This window comes from Clupea harengus, chromosome 2, assembly GCF_900700415.2.
Source record: "Clupea harengus chromosome 2, Ch_v2.0.2, whole genome shotgun sequence".
NCBI lineage: Eukaryota > Metazoa > Chordata > Actinopteri > Clupeiformes > Clupeidae > Clupea > Clupea harengus.
The window spans coordinates 16,144,788-16,158,717 of NC_045153.1; the positions used below are offsets into that span (position 1 = coordinate 16,144,788).

At 41.1% G+C, this 13,930-nt stretch overlaps 1 protein-coding gene across 1 annotated transcript in view; it reads left to right on the forward strand.

Moving 5' to 3' along the window:
• The first annotated feature begins 739 nt into the window (after nucleotides 1-739).
• The window catches only part of arhgap15 (Rho GTPase activating protein 15), a 40,736-nt gene continuing 27,545 nt past the window's right edge, over nucleotides 740-13,930 (forward strand). Inside the window, exons 1-6 of the mRNA XM_012828383.3 lie at nucleotides 740-842; nucleotides 2,185-2,341; nucleotides 6,056-6,121; nucleotides 6,300-6,361; nucleotides 7,836-7,923; nucleotides 9,246-9,335. Coding sequence (XP_012683837.1) covers nucleotides 829-842; nucleotides 2,185-2,341; nucleotides 6,056-6,121; nucleotides 6,300-6,361; nucleotides 7,836-7,923; nucleotides 9,246-9,335 — 477 coding nt within the window. The 5' untranslated portion in view covers nucleotides 740-828. The remainder of the gene's footprint in view (nucleotides 843-2,184; nucleotides 2,342-6,055; nucleotides 6,122-6,299; nucleotides 6,362-7,835; nucleotides 7,924-9,245; nucleotides 9,336-13,930) is intronic.

Sequence of the window (13,930 nt, forward strand, 5' to 3'; positions counted from 1 at the left end):
CTACCACTCGTAAGCGCGTAAGCAGTTTAGAGTGCCTAACCGCACAGACCTCAAAGCCACATTGGTTCCGTTTCTCATCGCTCTGTGAGGAGATCCTCTAGACAAAACAATTCGTTTGAGTCCAGTGGTATATCAGCTCACCATTTAAGGTCTTAGAGTGATATTAGTATTCATTTCTGCAGCAATTGACATGAGCTGTTTCACAAACCCTACTGGCATTTTTCTTCCAGTTCTGGCACATTTGACAAAAGACAGAATTCAGCTTGTCTACGTAAGACTGCCACGCTCAAAATGATTTGTGTGCCGTCACAATAGCACATAAATAGTTTCATTATAGCACTCACCCAAAAATGGCTTGAAATGGTTATAGGGTGTGCGGTAGCGACTGAACCAGTCACCACCTGAAAAAGAAGAAGTAGGAAAAAACACACTCGCTCGCTAGCTTACTAGTACCAACGGGCCCTTTCATTTTTTATTCCATCTTCAGATCTGTGTACGTGTGTGTCTACGTGTGTGTACGTGTTTGTGTGTGTGTGTACGTACATGTGTGTGTGTTCAGTTTGTGATATTGCTGTGCCAGAGATGCTGAAGTGTGGTGCTTGTTGTGGCTCTCAGGCCTGGCTATTTCTGTGTAGGCAGACTCTGACAGGAAGCTGCAAGGTTGCAGACGTGAAACCCCAACGTTCAAGTAGACAGTTATACAGCACATTGCATGGGATGTTGAGTTGAGCAAACCACGTGAGGCAGACACACTTCCGCACAGTCGAAGACACACTCTGCCAGTCTCTTGCACTCACTCTCTATGTCCATTTATTGATCTCTGGGTACATGGCAGGAACCAGGTAGGAGCGCTTTTTTGGTGAAGTAAAAGTGTTAATACGCTTGAGCTGTTGATCTGGTGGCTGACATCTTGGTGGTTAAAAAAAGAATCATCAAAAGCTCTTATCATGATCTCATCTTTTCTATTCTACCGTGTAGTGTATACATATTGATCGTTTGTATTTTGGGATATTCTGGCCACCATATTTTGTTTACAGAAAAAATGCAATATTATGTGCTTTTTCTAAGTTGATAAGGCCTAGGCAATCTTTGTGTACTTCATTTTTGCTATGCAAAAAAGGAGGGCAGGGGTTGAATCTGTGATAGTCTTTCAGATCAGAAGTTAAGAAATCTGTGCTAGTTTTTAAGATTACAAGTAAAAAAAAGACATGTTTAATAAACGTATAATAATATCCTCATAACTCCTCAAACAAAGATGCACACCAGCCAAGTCACTGCCAATTACCTTTACTAGTTGAATATGTATCAAACTGTAGATTATTCTTGGGCTAACAACAAAGCTTTTACTCTCAATAAAGTCTTGTAGCCCTTGGGGATGTGAGGTTCTTTGCATAACTTGAGCTGAAGGTCTGTTTCCGCAGTGACTTTGGTGCTTCACAAGATTTCCTGTTGGTGGTGTTGATTTTACACCAACTTTGAGGATGGTCAATGTGCTAAGCCAAATTGAAAATATTCCACTTAAATACAACACAGATTCCTTCAAGGACTGTTACAGTCAAATAATTGAATTAAACCACATAATGTTACTAAACTATCATTTTAGTAGGAATGAATTTAATGGCAACTCAGTTAAGTTCACAGTGTCTCCTATGGATATTCATTTTGTCTTTCATTTTGGATATTCATTTTGTACAACAAGAAGAGAGAGATTGAAAATATGTAGGATAAGTAGGCTGCGAGAATGCTGTTTTAGACAAAACAAGAACAGATTACAGTGACTCATATGTTGCAAGACATTTGTGATGCAACATTACTACAAGAAACTTCTGCAAAGTTACAAATTACTTTTATTTTTCCACTCCACATAGCATCTAACAGATCATAAAGCACAGGCTTTTCTCAACTCTTACCATATTTATTTTTATATGACCTTATGAGCTCCAGTCAGACATATAATGAGGCCTAGAAACTCCTTTAGTATAATGTTGTTGCTGTGTCGTAGGGTAGAAATTAGTAGGAGTGTTTAAGTGATGTTGACTCGGACATTTAGATGTCATAAAAAGCTTTGTGTTGTTACCATCAATGTTACTCTCTATTTGTTGACAAACGGTTGTTGTATTTCCATGGAAATTTGTCAAAAAAGTATCCTCATGCTAGAACATTTCTCATATCCGTTTCCTGTAGAATTACTAATATGCAGACGGCAGCGAAACCGCAAGCTCTGCTTCTCCCCCCTCTTGGACCTGTGCAGCTGAGGATGAAAACATCCAATAGTAGCGGGGAGAGACTGAGCCAGACGAAGTCCATGGTCATTCCAGAACCTGAAACGCCTGGAAAACCAGTGAGTTTGGCAGAAATGATCCCATCCCACCATACACACTCACACTCCTGCATATCTACATATCTTAATAATGGTATCACTAGTACTTTTTTAGCACAAATGTCAACAAGGAAAATATAATTCAGCTTGTGCTTAAGCATATCAATAGTTACCAAAGCGGTTTATACTGAGGGCTCTATCTTTTTTAAATTATGCTGAAATTTCCCTAGACATTTTGGGTGAGCAGCTTTTATGGAAATTACATTAATTAATTGGGATTACTTTCTCTACAACCTGCTGCAATACATTAGGTGATTAACTGTCTGTGTATCGCATATGAGTCGTGGTGTAATTATATTTTGGTGAAATTTGTAAATGCTGTATGGCAGCATGGTTGTTAAGTAGTTGTTCTCTGTCAAATACTATTCATATCATGAACATGTTTGTGATTGTGAATGCAACAAATATATTTCACAAGTATTAAATCTTAAAAGAATAGAACAACGCTAAGGTGTCGTAATCCACTGTGCATGAAACGGTGCATGAAAAGTGATTGTAGTTCTGCAGCTCATGTGTGAAAAAGCTTAATTTGTTTGTAATCGTGGGCGAGAGAGTTCACTTCAGTCCTGTTGCTAAGTGAGACAGAAGACTTAAATTGATATTGTGAATAAAATAATGTGTTGAGTGAGACCTCTTTTTAAAAGGTTTCACCTTTCATAATAAGCCATAAGAAAGCCTGTGGAGAACAAATTGTGAAATGGTAAGAATAATGCTGCCTTTCAATTTCATTTAAGTATCAGCATTTTAAGTGTCCCTCATGCCATTTCAGTAGGTTAATTCTTCTGACTGCGCAGACCAGTTTATATTTAATCACACTTGAGTGCTGAGCATCATTCAGAAGGTGCATGCTGATTTATTCATTCAACTCAATTCACTCTCCTAACCATCTTCTCTAACCTACTTAGTTAAGCAAGCTCAAACGCTTAATTTGGAGCTTGCGGATCCTGCCAAAGGCGAGGGTGCCAGGGCACAGTCAGGGATTGGCATGTAAGCGGCATGTGCGATATGCATGTTTCCCTGACCAGAGAAATCCAGGCGGACAAATGTCTGTGAGCGTAGAGCCAGATTCTCACGCTGTTCTCTCTGAGGCTTCCCGTTGGTATAATCACAACCAGATGCTCTGGTAAACAGGCCTCTTCCACACTGATGCGAAAAGTCAGAATGGTGACTACACACACACACACACACACACACACACACACATACACACACACAAATAAAGCTCCCACCGTACTTTCCTAAGCATACACATTTCTGTAATTAAGGCAATTTTATTAATCGTGTTATAATTATTTTTCACCATTGATTGACTAGTTCGATTAGCAAATGTGTAGGTCATTGAAGAGGCCTGATGTTAGTTGAATTAAAATACCCTGTTACTTCCTTGCTGCTGATGATACTGATAACAGGGGTTCCATAGGCCTCAAGTGTATAGTACATTGCTTTGTTCTCACAGGCTGCAGGATGATTCACTCGCAGGTAGTCAGCATATGCCAATTATCATGTCAAACTTATGAAGAGGTTGCTTTAACTGCTGAAATGTTGCATCAGGGCTGGTAATGTGACCGGAATAGTCAGAACACCGGTTTCATCACAGGATAAGTGGGTGAGATGCAGAGCTCCCAATAAAGTCTCAGTGGACTACTGACATCACTTCATGTTCCGAGGTGTTGGGAAAGAGTGATCATTCGTTGTGACAATGTCCAAAAGTGTGTTGTCTGATCTGAATTTTATCCCTCGTATTTGGTTTGAAGCAGTTCCCCTTCCTGTGCCGCCTGTAACCTTTTGTTTGTGACTTGGCCTCCCTGTATCCATACATTACTAATCTGCACTAAAAAGGACAGACAGGTTTCATGTGAAGCTTTTTTCCCTCCTGAAACGCTGTCAAATTGGGTTGATGCCCTCTCTGGCCAGGCTTATGTAAGCATTCCTAAAACACGACTGACCCCTTGTACTGCAGGGCTATGTCACTATGTGAATTGGATCAGACTAAAGATGAGTCCGAAATAGCTACCCGGATCTCACAACCAACCGAAGAGAGGAGGTTACAGCCAAATCTGTTTATCTTGGTCTTCATACGACTGTACAACTGCTTCTTGGAAACAGTAGAGGGCAGTGTTGCACTATAAAATTGGCCACAACTGCATCACAGAAATACTTGAAGAAGTTCTACTTATTTAGTTTTCATCTTGGTACCTCTGCAACAACCAATTTAACCAACTTTGCCATTTTATGTATATATATATATATATATATATATATATTTTTAAAACATGTCAACTTTCACAGCAGTGTGGATTTAGCTAATACTTGAGATGGGATTGGGCAGCTCTACTTCTAACAAGTCTGGTTACAGTGGATCTTGTGTGGCATTTCAAACCTTATTCAAACAAGTATTCAATTCTGTGTCATGTATGTGTGTGTAAAAATGAAAAAGCCAACCAGCAATTTGATTCCCCCGGTAATTCTTGAATAGGCCTACCATGTAAACTGAATCGGTTGGATGGATTCCTCACAGTCGTTAACATATCCACACTAGATGTGAGACATAGATGATTTCACAGCTGTATAGCTTGTTCTTCAACGCATAGGCCAGCCCCATGTCATCATTCAGCACCCGCCCGGACTGTTTAAGCGATGCAGTGATGTAACGATATTAATGAAGGGGAGGCCCATTTGCCTGTGTTATCACACGCCGTAACTCTGCGCCTAGACCAAAAAAAGCCCATCTCTGCAGCACTGACCAGCTGTTTGAAATAAATCTAGGCCTCCCCTCTGCCAGCCTCTCATTTGAATATATTTTTAATGAAAGGCAACGAAGATCAACAGAGCGCTCGCCTGACAAGTGATAAAAGACGAACACCCGCTCCAAAAGGGGCTGGGGAATAGAGTGGGATTTAAAAAAAGGCCTCTTTCTTTTGTTTCAGTTCCTCCCATTTCTGGTCGTTTCTTAGGATTCAATTTGTCAGATCTGAAAAGTCGCTGCGGCTAATGTTTTGGCACAGAGCGAGCAGGCAGCTAGTGCTGGAGGGTATAAAGTGGGGAGACATTGAAAGTCTCCAAAAAATATGGGTGTAATCTGTGGCTTTGGAGATAGCAGAGAGACTGGGATAGAGAGAGAGAGAGAGGGACACAGAGAGAGAGAGAGAGAGAAAGAAAGGGAGAGAGAGAGAGGGAGAAAAACTTAAGCCTTTATAATACTGGTCCTGGTGGAGATTGGTGGTAAGAAAAATCCCCTGCCACAGGACACCTCATGTCAACACTCATTATGTGCAGTCCAATAATTTATTACACGTGGAATAACATTCATCTGTAATCTAGAGAACAACTTACATCTGAACTGAGACGACAACATTGATTATCATTTTGAAACAGGAATGCATGGGACTGTCTCTACCACGTAATGTAACTCTATGCACTGTAGTAGCACTCTGTAGTTTTCAATTCATTAATACATTAGTAAATTACTGCTTTAGATGCTGGACGCTGATACAAGATGTACTTACTCTTTGGGTTAGGTTGAGGGCTATGATCAGTAAAAGGTTATAATAACAATATCCACCTACAGAAGAGGCACACTACTCACTACTTAGGAAAAACTGCCATGGGCCTAACTCAATATTGTACCACAGCAACAGTAATTATTTTAAAGTGTATTTTGTCATCTTTTTTTAGATATCTCGCCATCGGAGGAATCAATCGCAACATAGTATCGGTGGTCCAAGCGGAGCCGAACTATCTGTGAGTTTTGATGTATACGAAGGTCTCTGATAGATGCCTGGCGGCAGCTTAAGTTAAGACTGAAGTTGCCAATAGATGTATGTTGACTGCCATTGACAATGTGTAGTTAATATGTAGTGTGTAAATGAAAGAATATGCCCTATTCTGCAAAGATTTTACAATCCACTCCTTGTGACAGGTTCCTCTGCAGAGTGCGTATCTGAACAAAGCCAAGATTGCGGAGGGGGGCAAAAAACTGAGGTGGGTTTGCAGAGCCCAAAACACAGTCAGCTGTGTGAGTGATGATCATTTTCTTCTCTCGTGTAATATTGACCAAGTCTGACTAGACACCAGGCTTGAAAGTCAGACATACACATTACCCTCAGGCATGTCAGTTCATACTGGAATTCAATAATGGGAATATGGAAATTAGAGGTGCACAGAGAAATCATTATCTTTATCTGTATCTGTTCAACCAACAGAATTATCTTCATTTGTATTCTGATAGAAGACTGGAAGTGGGTGTGGTTTATACAGGAAGTCAGACAAATGTTGTATTTTCTAACCTAATATTCATTGGTGTGCAATTGTTGTGCCTTCATAGCATCAAATTGATTTAATATTGCCATATAATTAATGTATTTCCACATCCTCATACCGTACTTTTCATCTCTTCCTCTCTCTTTTTTATTTTAGTTTTTTACTAAATTAAATTGTATGAACTGTCTGAACACCCCTCCCTCTTTAACTGGGGGACAGTGAGGAATCAGAAACTGAAATATTTTTTTATAAATCAAAAGATTCTGTTGGAATATTGGAAATAGAAACTATTTACAGTCTAGATATATAGAAAAATAGCCCTCAGTTGAAGGGAATAATCTTAAATTCCAATAATGTTGTATTCACGTTTCTTGATGTGTTAACGTTGGTAGAGTGTTAGCAGAAGCTAAGTCAAAATTCTGTGAAACTTATGGCTGATACATGCTGCATGTTACATCTTAAATGGATGAATACTGAGGTAAAATGTCTTATTTTTTTATTAAAATTCGACTGGGATTTTTTTTTAAATTAAGGACATTAACACATACAGCTAAAAACGTCAGTTTCCAAGTTTCATTTTGACGTTAAGGTTGCAGGGGCTTGAAAGAAATCCAGCTGCCACACCAGGCTTCTGTCTCTCTAGCTCCCGCACATGACGCCTCCTCCTCCTCGATGTGAGAGTTTCCATGGGTGATAGCTGGGAACGATCAGCTCTCTGAGCCCGTTGCCTGCTGTGCACCGACTCAGTGGGGGTGACTACAGAATATAGCGATTGCTTTTCAATAATGTGTAGAAAATGAAACAACTAGATACGAATTTATTTGAAGAAACATAACGGCTGACTTACCCCCCCCCCCCCCCAAGTTATAACAAGCAACTTCGGTTAGATTATTTATGCTTTCCCGAATGATGTATTCAGATTCAGGTACATCCCTAATAAAAATGTAAGCCTACGGACTATTTGGACTGAGATCTGGTTTCGTCAATACTGTTTGAACCACTCCAGGGGCAGGGAGCAGAATCACATAGGATACTGTAAACCATGACTAGGACAGCACAGAAAAACAGTGGGGCATAACGTGATACAGTTGGACAAATGTTGTGTATGGCTGTAGCTGTTCTAAAGAAGCTGATTGAGTGAGCGAGTGACTGGATGTTATTTCTTTACAGACTCAGTATTTTCCTGTATTTTCAGGAAGAACTGGACTACTGCATGGGTTGTCCTTGGCTCTGATCACCTTGTTTTTTACAAAGAAAGCAAACAGGAAGCCTTGGTTAATCTGGTAAGATTGAAATACACACACACACACACACACACACACACACACACACACACACACACACACACACACACGGTTTGATACACTATTTCAGTAAGCATAGCATCAGTATAAAAGCTTTTCAGGGCGCATATGCAAGACATGAACCTGATGTTTAGTCTTTTCTGAAGACACAAATAAGTAGATGTGTTATACGTCTGCACAATGGTGCTGGAGAAGCCGGAAAATCAAGCAGTCCTTGGGTCAATGTGTCATTTTTTTGGAGAGATAGAAACAAAAAGTATGTCACTTACGCTAAAATCGTTATGGAAATCCTATTTACGGTGTGCATATGAGTTTCCGTTAGCTCTCGGCCTGCCGCAGAAGAAAGTGCCAGCGTTTAGCGGTGGCCCAGAATCAACCTCTGCTGAGCTTGTCTATCATAGCTACCACGAGTCAAATGTTAATTACAAATGCACATATCTGGCAACCACACTCTGAGCCCTCACTGGATGCAAGAAATGAAACGTTCCTATATTTTCAAAACTGGCAAATTAACTTTTGGCTTTGATCCTAGGGACTTGAGCTCACCCCTCTCTGAAAGCTGGTGAGGAAATATTTACCCTCTCACGCTGAGAACGTTATAGTGTTATTTTAATCCAGCCAACTGTGATGAGGTCCAGGAGAGAGAGAGAGAGAGAGAGAGAGAGAGAGAGAGAGAGGGAGGGAGGAAGGGAGCGAGGGAGAGACTGACAGATAGAAAGAGAGATTTTTGTAATGGAAGGGAGATGGCATCCATGCAGTGCTTCAAACTTTACCCCTTTAGAAGTTTATAAACATTTTCAATGATGCACACTCTGAAATAATATGGCCGGCTCTATCGAAGCCAAGTTAATTGACCCCAATACACGCAGGCAGATTTTCATTGATGTGTTGATGTGACTGAACTCTCCATCTCTAATGTTTTGAGCAACTCAGCTGTGAATTAAACAAACCAGACATAATAAATGGTCATTGTTGAATATCAGCAATGATGAGTTTATATTTGGTTGTGAGTCGAATAAACAGGTTCATCTCAACCTTTCAGTAATTTTGGAAACAATGAGAAGTGTTTACTGGACGCCATCTTCATGAATTAGGCAACACCTACAGAAGGAAACGTCCATAAATGAATTCATCGATACATTCTCCCCCACTGGTTTTGTTTTTGCCTGTGGCTCTACACTCATGTGGTAAAATATACTGAAATAAAAGTTCCTGATAAGCTTCTGGTTCCTGTATGCTTAAGAAATGAATGCTATGTCAGTGTGGTTCACTTAGATTTGTACTCCTTTCTCGTAATTCAGAAGCCCGGAAACAGGCCAGGTGAGGTGAATCTTGGCGGGGCCATTGTGGAATGGACAAAGGAGAAGTCCAGTCGGAAGAATGTGATTCAGGTAAGGAGAGAGCATTCCTTGGAGGGCAGTGCTTAGATTACTCTAGAAACATATCAGTCAAATTAATGTAAGTCCTTTACACGTAACTGAAAGGCATGTCACATTATCGAAGGCTGTCAAATAATTGATTTGACTGGCATGACTATAAATGCTTGGGTTGGTGATGTGTGTAAAGTGTCGGTGATGAATGGCTCAATAAACTCTGACAGAAAAGAGCTGCTATGTGGGAATAAAATGACTCCGCTGGAGGATGTAGACCCATGGAATAGAACACAGGACACAATATGTGGGCCAAAGCGGTGTAAGAGGTGGTGGTGGTGGGGGGGATGCTTGAGTTTGCACAGTAGTGATAGTCTCTCAGGGCTGTCTCTAACCTATGGCCCATCAGAGGGCCTGTGGACACAGAGAGGGGTAAGCAGAGGGAACATGCCTCCCAGTGGACTGTAGGCACAGGCAGGGGTCAGTCATGGAGGACCACATGGCCTCAAAGAAAGCCCCCTCCTTAAGAAATAAATTGGGGGAATAGTGGTAACAGTCAACTACAGGGTGACAACAATATAAAAAACACATGCTTACTTTTTCAGAGGAAGTGGGTATTTTAAGTTAGGAACAGAGACATTTTTTAATTACTCTCTGACGTATTATGTTAGCATCACAGGGTCTGTGTCTAGGGGTCTTACTGACATTGCCAAAATGATTATGTTCAATCCTGCATCCGAAAATAGCAAAAAAAGACCACCGTCAGATGGGTTTTTGTTCCTGCACAGCTGTGTGCTCTCTTCATTGTCTGCCGGATTGAGCACAGGGTGTTTGCGTGGTGTGGAGCGATTACACAGAAAGTGAGCCACTGGTCGTGATGAGCGGCAGATTTCTTCCAGATTATACCTTACTTCAGAGGAGATTTGACAAAGTCTTCCTCATCCCGTTTGTCAACCACCTGCTCAAGGAAAAGAAAGAAAAAAAAGTCTCTCATTTTGTGAGATTGCATTTGCGTAAAAGTGAAATAGGGCCATCGACTTACGTGTCTTTAAGTCATCTCTATCCTGTCATTTTTTTCCTTCTCTTTCCTTCATGGACTCAAAGTTTATGGGCCTTTTTCTTATTGCCTCAAGAGAGATAATCTTTGGATAAGGGCTTTGGGGGTAAGGCTAACCACGGTGAATTCATTGACGATGGAAGAGTTTGCTCACGAATAAGCAGTGATAAAGGGGGACGAGATGAGGATGAGAGCCAGAATCCCGATCTCATCACACGTTTAAGACATTTCATCACCGCTGAGCGTTACTCTGCTGTCCAGTATTTGGCCTGCGACTCTTGCTGCAGCAAAGATTAAAGAGGCATTACAGTATAATCTTAAGTAATCCCAAATTCTACGGACACAGAAGTGCTTGTAATGATGGCTCAAAGCCATTCCGAGGTCTGACAACATTGTCAATCACCACCAGGATTAAAATTAAAATTAGTGCTGAAAGTTGCTATTAATTCATTCGCCACTCAGAGTTAGATTCGCTATCTAAAGAGGCGCAAAAGCAGCCCACCCCACCCCCCGACTCCCATCCCCTCCCTAAAAAATCGCACATCTCACTACAGGACAAAAAAAAGTAACATGAGGCATAGTCGTGATTAAGAAAAGTGCAAGTTTTTTATATATCTGAGTTTGATCGCTCTTAAGCATCTTGATCCATGCTCCAGTTGCAATCCCTTTAACGGTTCCGTTTTTTCATTATCATCTTTTTGTCATCTCCTTGCATGCCCTTCACCGCAGAAGGATGCTGATTTCCTTGCTACTTTGAGGATTACTAAAATGTAATTGCTCTTTTGAGCCAAGTAAGCTATGAGTCCAAGTGTTTGGTGCTCGTTGGCATTTTTGCTATGTTTGATTTTCTTTAAATGCGGCAACAACTGTGGTGACATTTGATAGTAGACCATTTAAACACTTACAGCTTGTAAAAACACAATAATCGAAGGGGATTCTAAAGAAAGAAAAACCATAGTAATGAGAAATGCATTAATAAGACCGCTGGAAGTCTTGGACTTTTCTCACTTCTCACTGAAAGATTTGGTCAATATGATAATGCATAATGCTGCACACTTCTTCATCTTTTACATGTTTGCAGTTACGGGGCTCTGATTATGTTTGTGGGGTAGACGTGACTGGAGCACTAAGAGCCGCTGCCATAGCATCAGTGGAAATGCCTCGCCTTGCGTCAAGTGACTTCAGTACATTCAAGAGCATGTACTGCTAGAGATATCTGTTATTTAGCGAATCATTTGACGTCAAAGTTAAATATATAACGATTACTAGACTGAATTCACAGAGTGATGGTCAAAACAATACATCTGTGTGTTTGGTTTATCTCCTAACATTCCAGCATAGATGACAGCACAACTCACCACAGTGTCACTGTCTACAGCGCGTATATTGACTGTGTACACGTTGAAATCAGATACACACTTGACAGGAGCCTTCTCTCTTTTAGCACGTCATTGCCATTGTTCTCAGCGCGCCAGCATGGGACTATTCCCCGTGGGCAGCGTGGCCAGTGTCAGATTAGACAGCTGAGGTTTGAGGTCGTGACCCCTTCGAACACCCCGCTCATCCTCCCTCCTCTTTCAAGTGCCCCAGCTGTTTTCCGCAGAGATCAGAAATACCAAACATGCGCAGGCCGACCATGGAAGCCACACTGTTCCAACAGGAAGGCCTCTCCTACCCCTGATAAAATATAAACCGTCCTTCCGCTTATCGCTGACATGTTCGAGTTGTATACGGTTTCAGCTGAACAGGTCTACAGGCACAAAATCATGTGTATCACCTGCAAGAGTTACTGGAAAATTATTTTCTAAATGGGGAGTCGGCATTTACAATTTACAAACACAATTACAGCATGTGCCCACTTGTTTAATTACAACATTGTTTCATTATGGACTTGTTAGTGCTAGAAATGAATGCCATGTATTGTAATAACTATGGAATTACAATTGAATTTATTGGTAAGAACTCTTAAGGACTAAGAACCATTATTTAATTATTACCAATCTGTGAAGTGTGTTGCATGTTGAAGTTACAGTTGTGTACACTTGCTTTATGTGCTCGTGGCATTCAGCCATATTTGTCCAGCTGTGGGGTCATTTCAATGTCCTCACAAACTAGACTGTTGCTCCTTTTGGATGTATTTTTTTCCCACAGAGGGTGCCACATTCGCTACACATTGTATGAATGCCTGAGAGAGGGAGAGAGAGAGAGAGAGAGAGAGACAAAGAGAGAGAGAGAAAGAGAGAGGGAGAGATTCGTTTTTTATTTATTAGTTTTATACACTTGCACCCCCCCCCCCCAACCCCCACCCCCACGCACACACACATAAGCAGACAAAGGAAATGCATTTACAATATCTCAAATATCAGATACAACATTGGTAAACCTAATTCACTGAGCGTAGGTCACAAGTCGCTGTACTGCCATTTCTTGTAAAAGTTTGTTTTGGCAGTCAGCCCGGGCAGATGATACCCCACAACGCCTTCTAGATGATTCCTCTCTCCTGCTCCTGCCCTCCCAAAACAGGACTGACTCTTTTTTCCGTGTCGAAAACAATGGGAGATTCCTGTACCATTCACCTATCATTCGACAATCGGTAACAATAACTGTTGAGGGGGTGAATCCAAACCTCCTGGAAAGATAAAAAAGAATGTAAGCGGGATGTTTTTTCAAACTCTCCTCGCTCTTATTGTGTGTCTCACCAGCATGGAAAGAATGCTGACCCAAACCACTGTGTGAAAGGAGAGCTTGGCTGGCAGTGACTGAGCCTGTTGGTTTCTGTTTCTTAACCCCCCCTTACGAGGCTGTCGGTTTAAATATCACACCAGAGAGGAGAGGAAGCAGTCTCCTCTGACCCCAACTTGAGTGACCACAGCTTTCGTCACAAGGACACGCTACACACGCTATACACACGCTCTACACACCCGTTTTTTAAACTGGTGGCGACTTTCCACAAGGATCTTTCCGTTCAGTTTATAGCTGAGCTTTTCGTTTTTCTGTGCGTGAGGCTAAAAATGTAAATGAGGTTAAATAAAATAAGATTAAAAGGGAAATGTGGAAGTTTTCGGTCCATAACCTACAGAAAGAGGACGAGTTCCCAGCTGTTGATCAAAACTTCCTCATTAACAGGCTGACTCTTTAGAGTTTCGAGTGGCTAGTGTTGCATGGCTTGAACAGAAGACAGTATTGACTCTGTTTCTTGAGATGTTACACAGTTTTAGCCCAGTGTTTGTCAGTCTGAAAAAACAAAAGGCGAGAGGACAAAAACATCTTAGATGATGAAACCATACCTGAGGCTAGAAAATAATGAGTGATTTTTTTTCTTTCTCCCATTTTGGCCCACCACCATACAACAAAACATTTCAGCGTTATTAATCACAAGAATGTTTAATTTATTCACAGAGAAAGTGAGCATCACACCTGACCCTTTTTGGATAATGACCAATGCTGAAGGCATATTATTCTGGCAAAGGATCAGATGGTAGGAGTTTGAATGGGTGGCGAAGGTTTGGGTCAACACTGTCGAGTTTCTAAACTCCTCCATAGTGTTGCAGGAGACCTC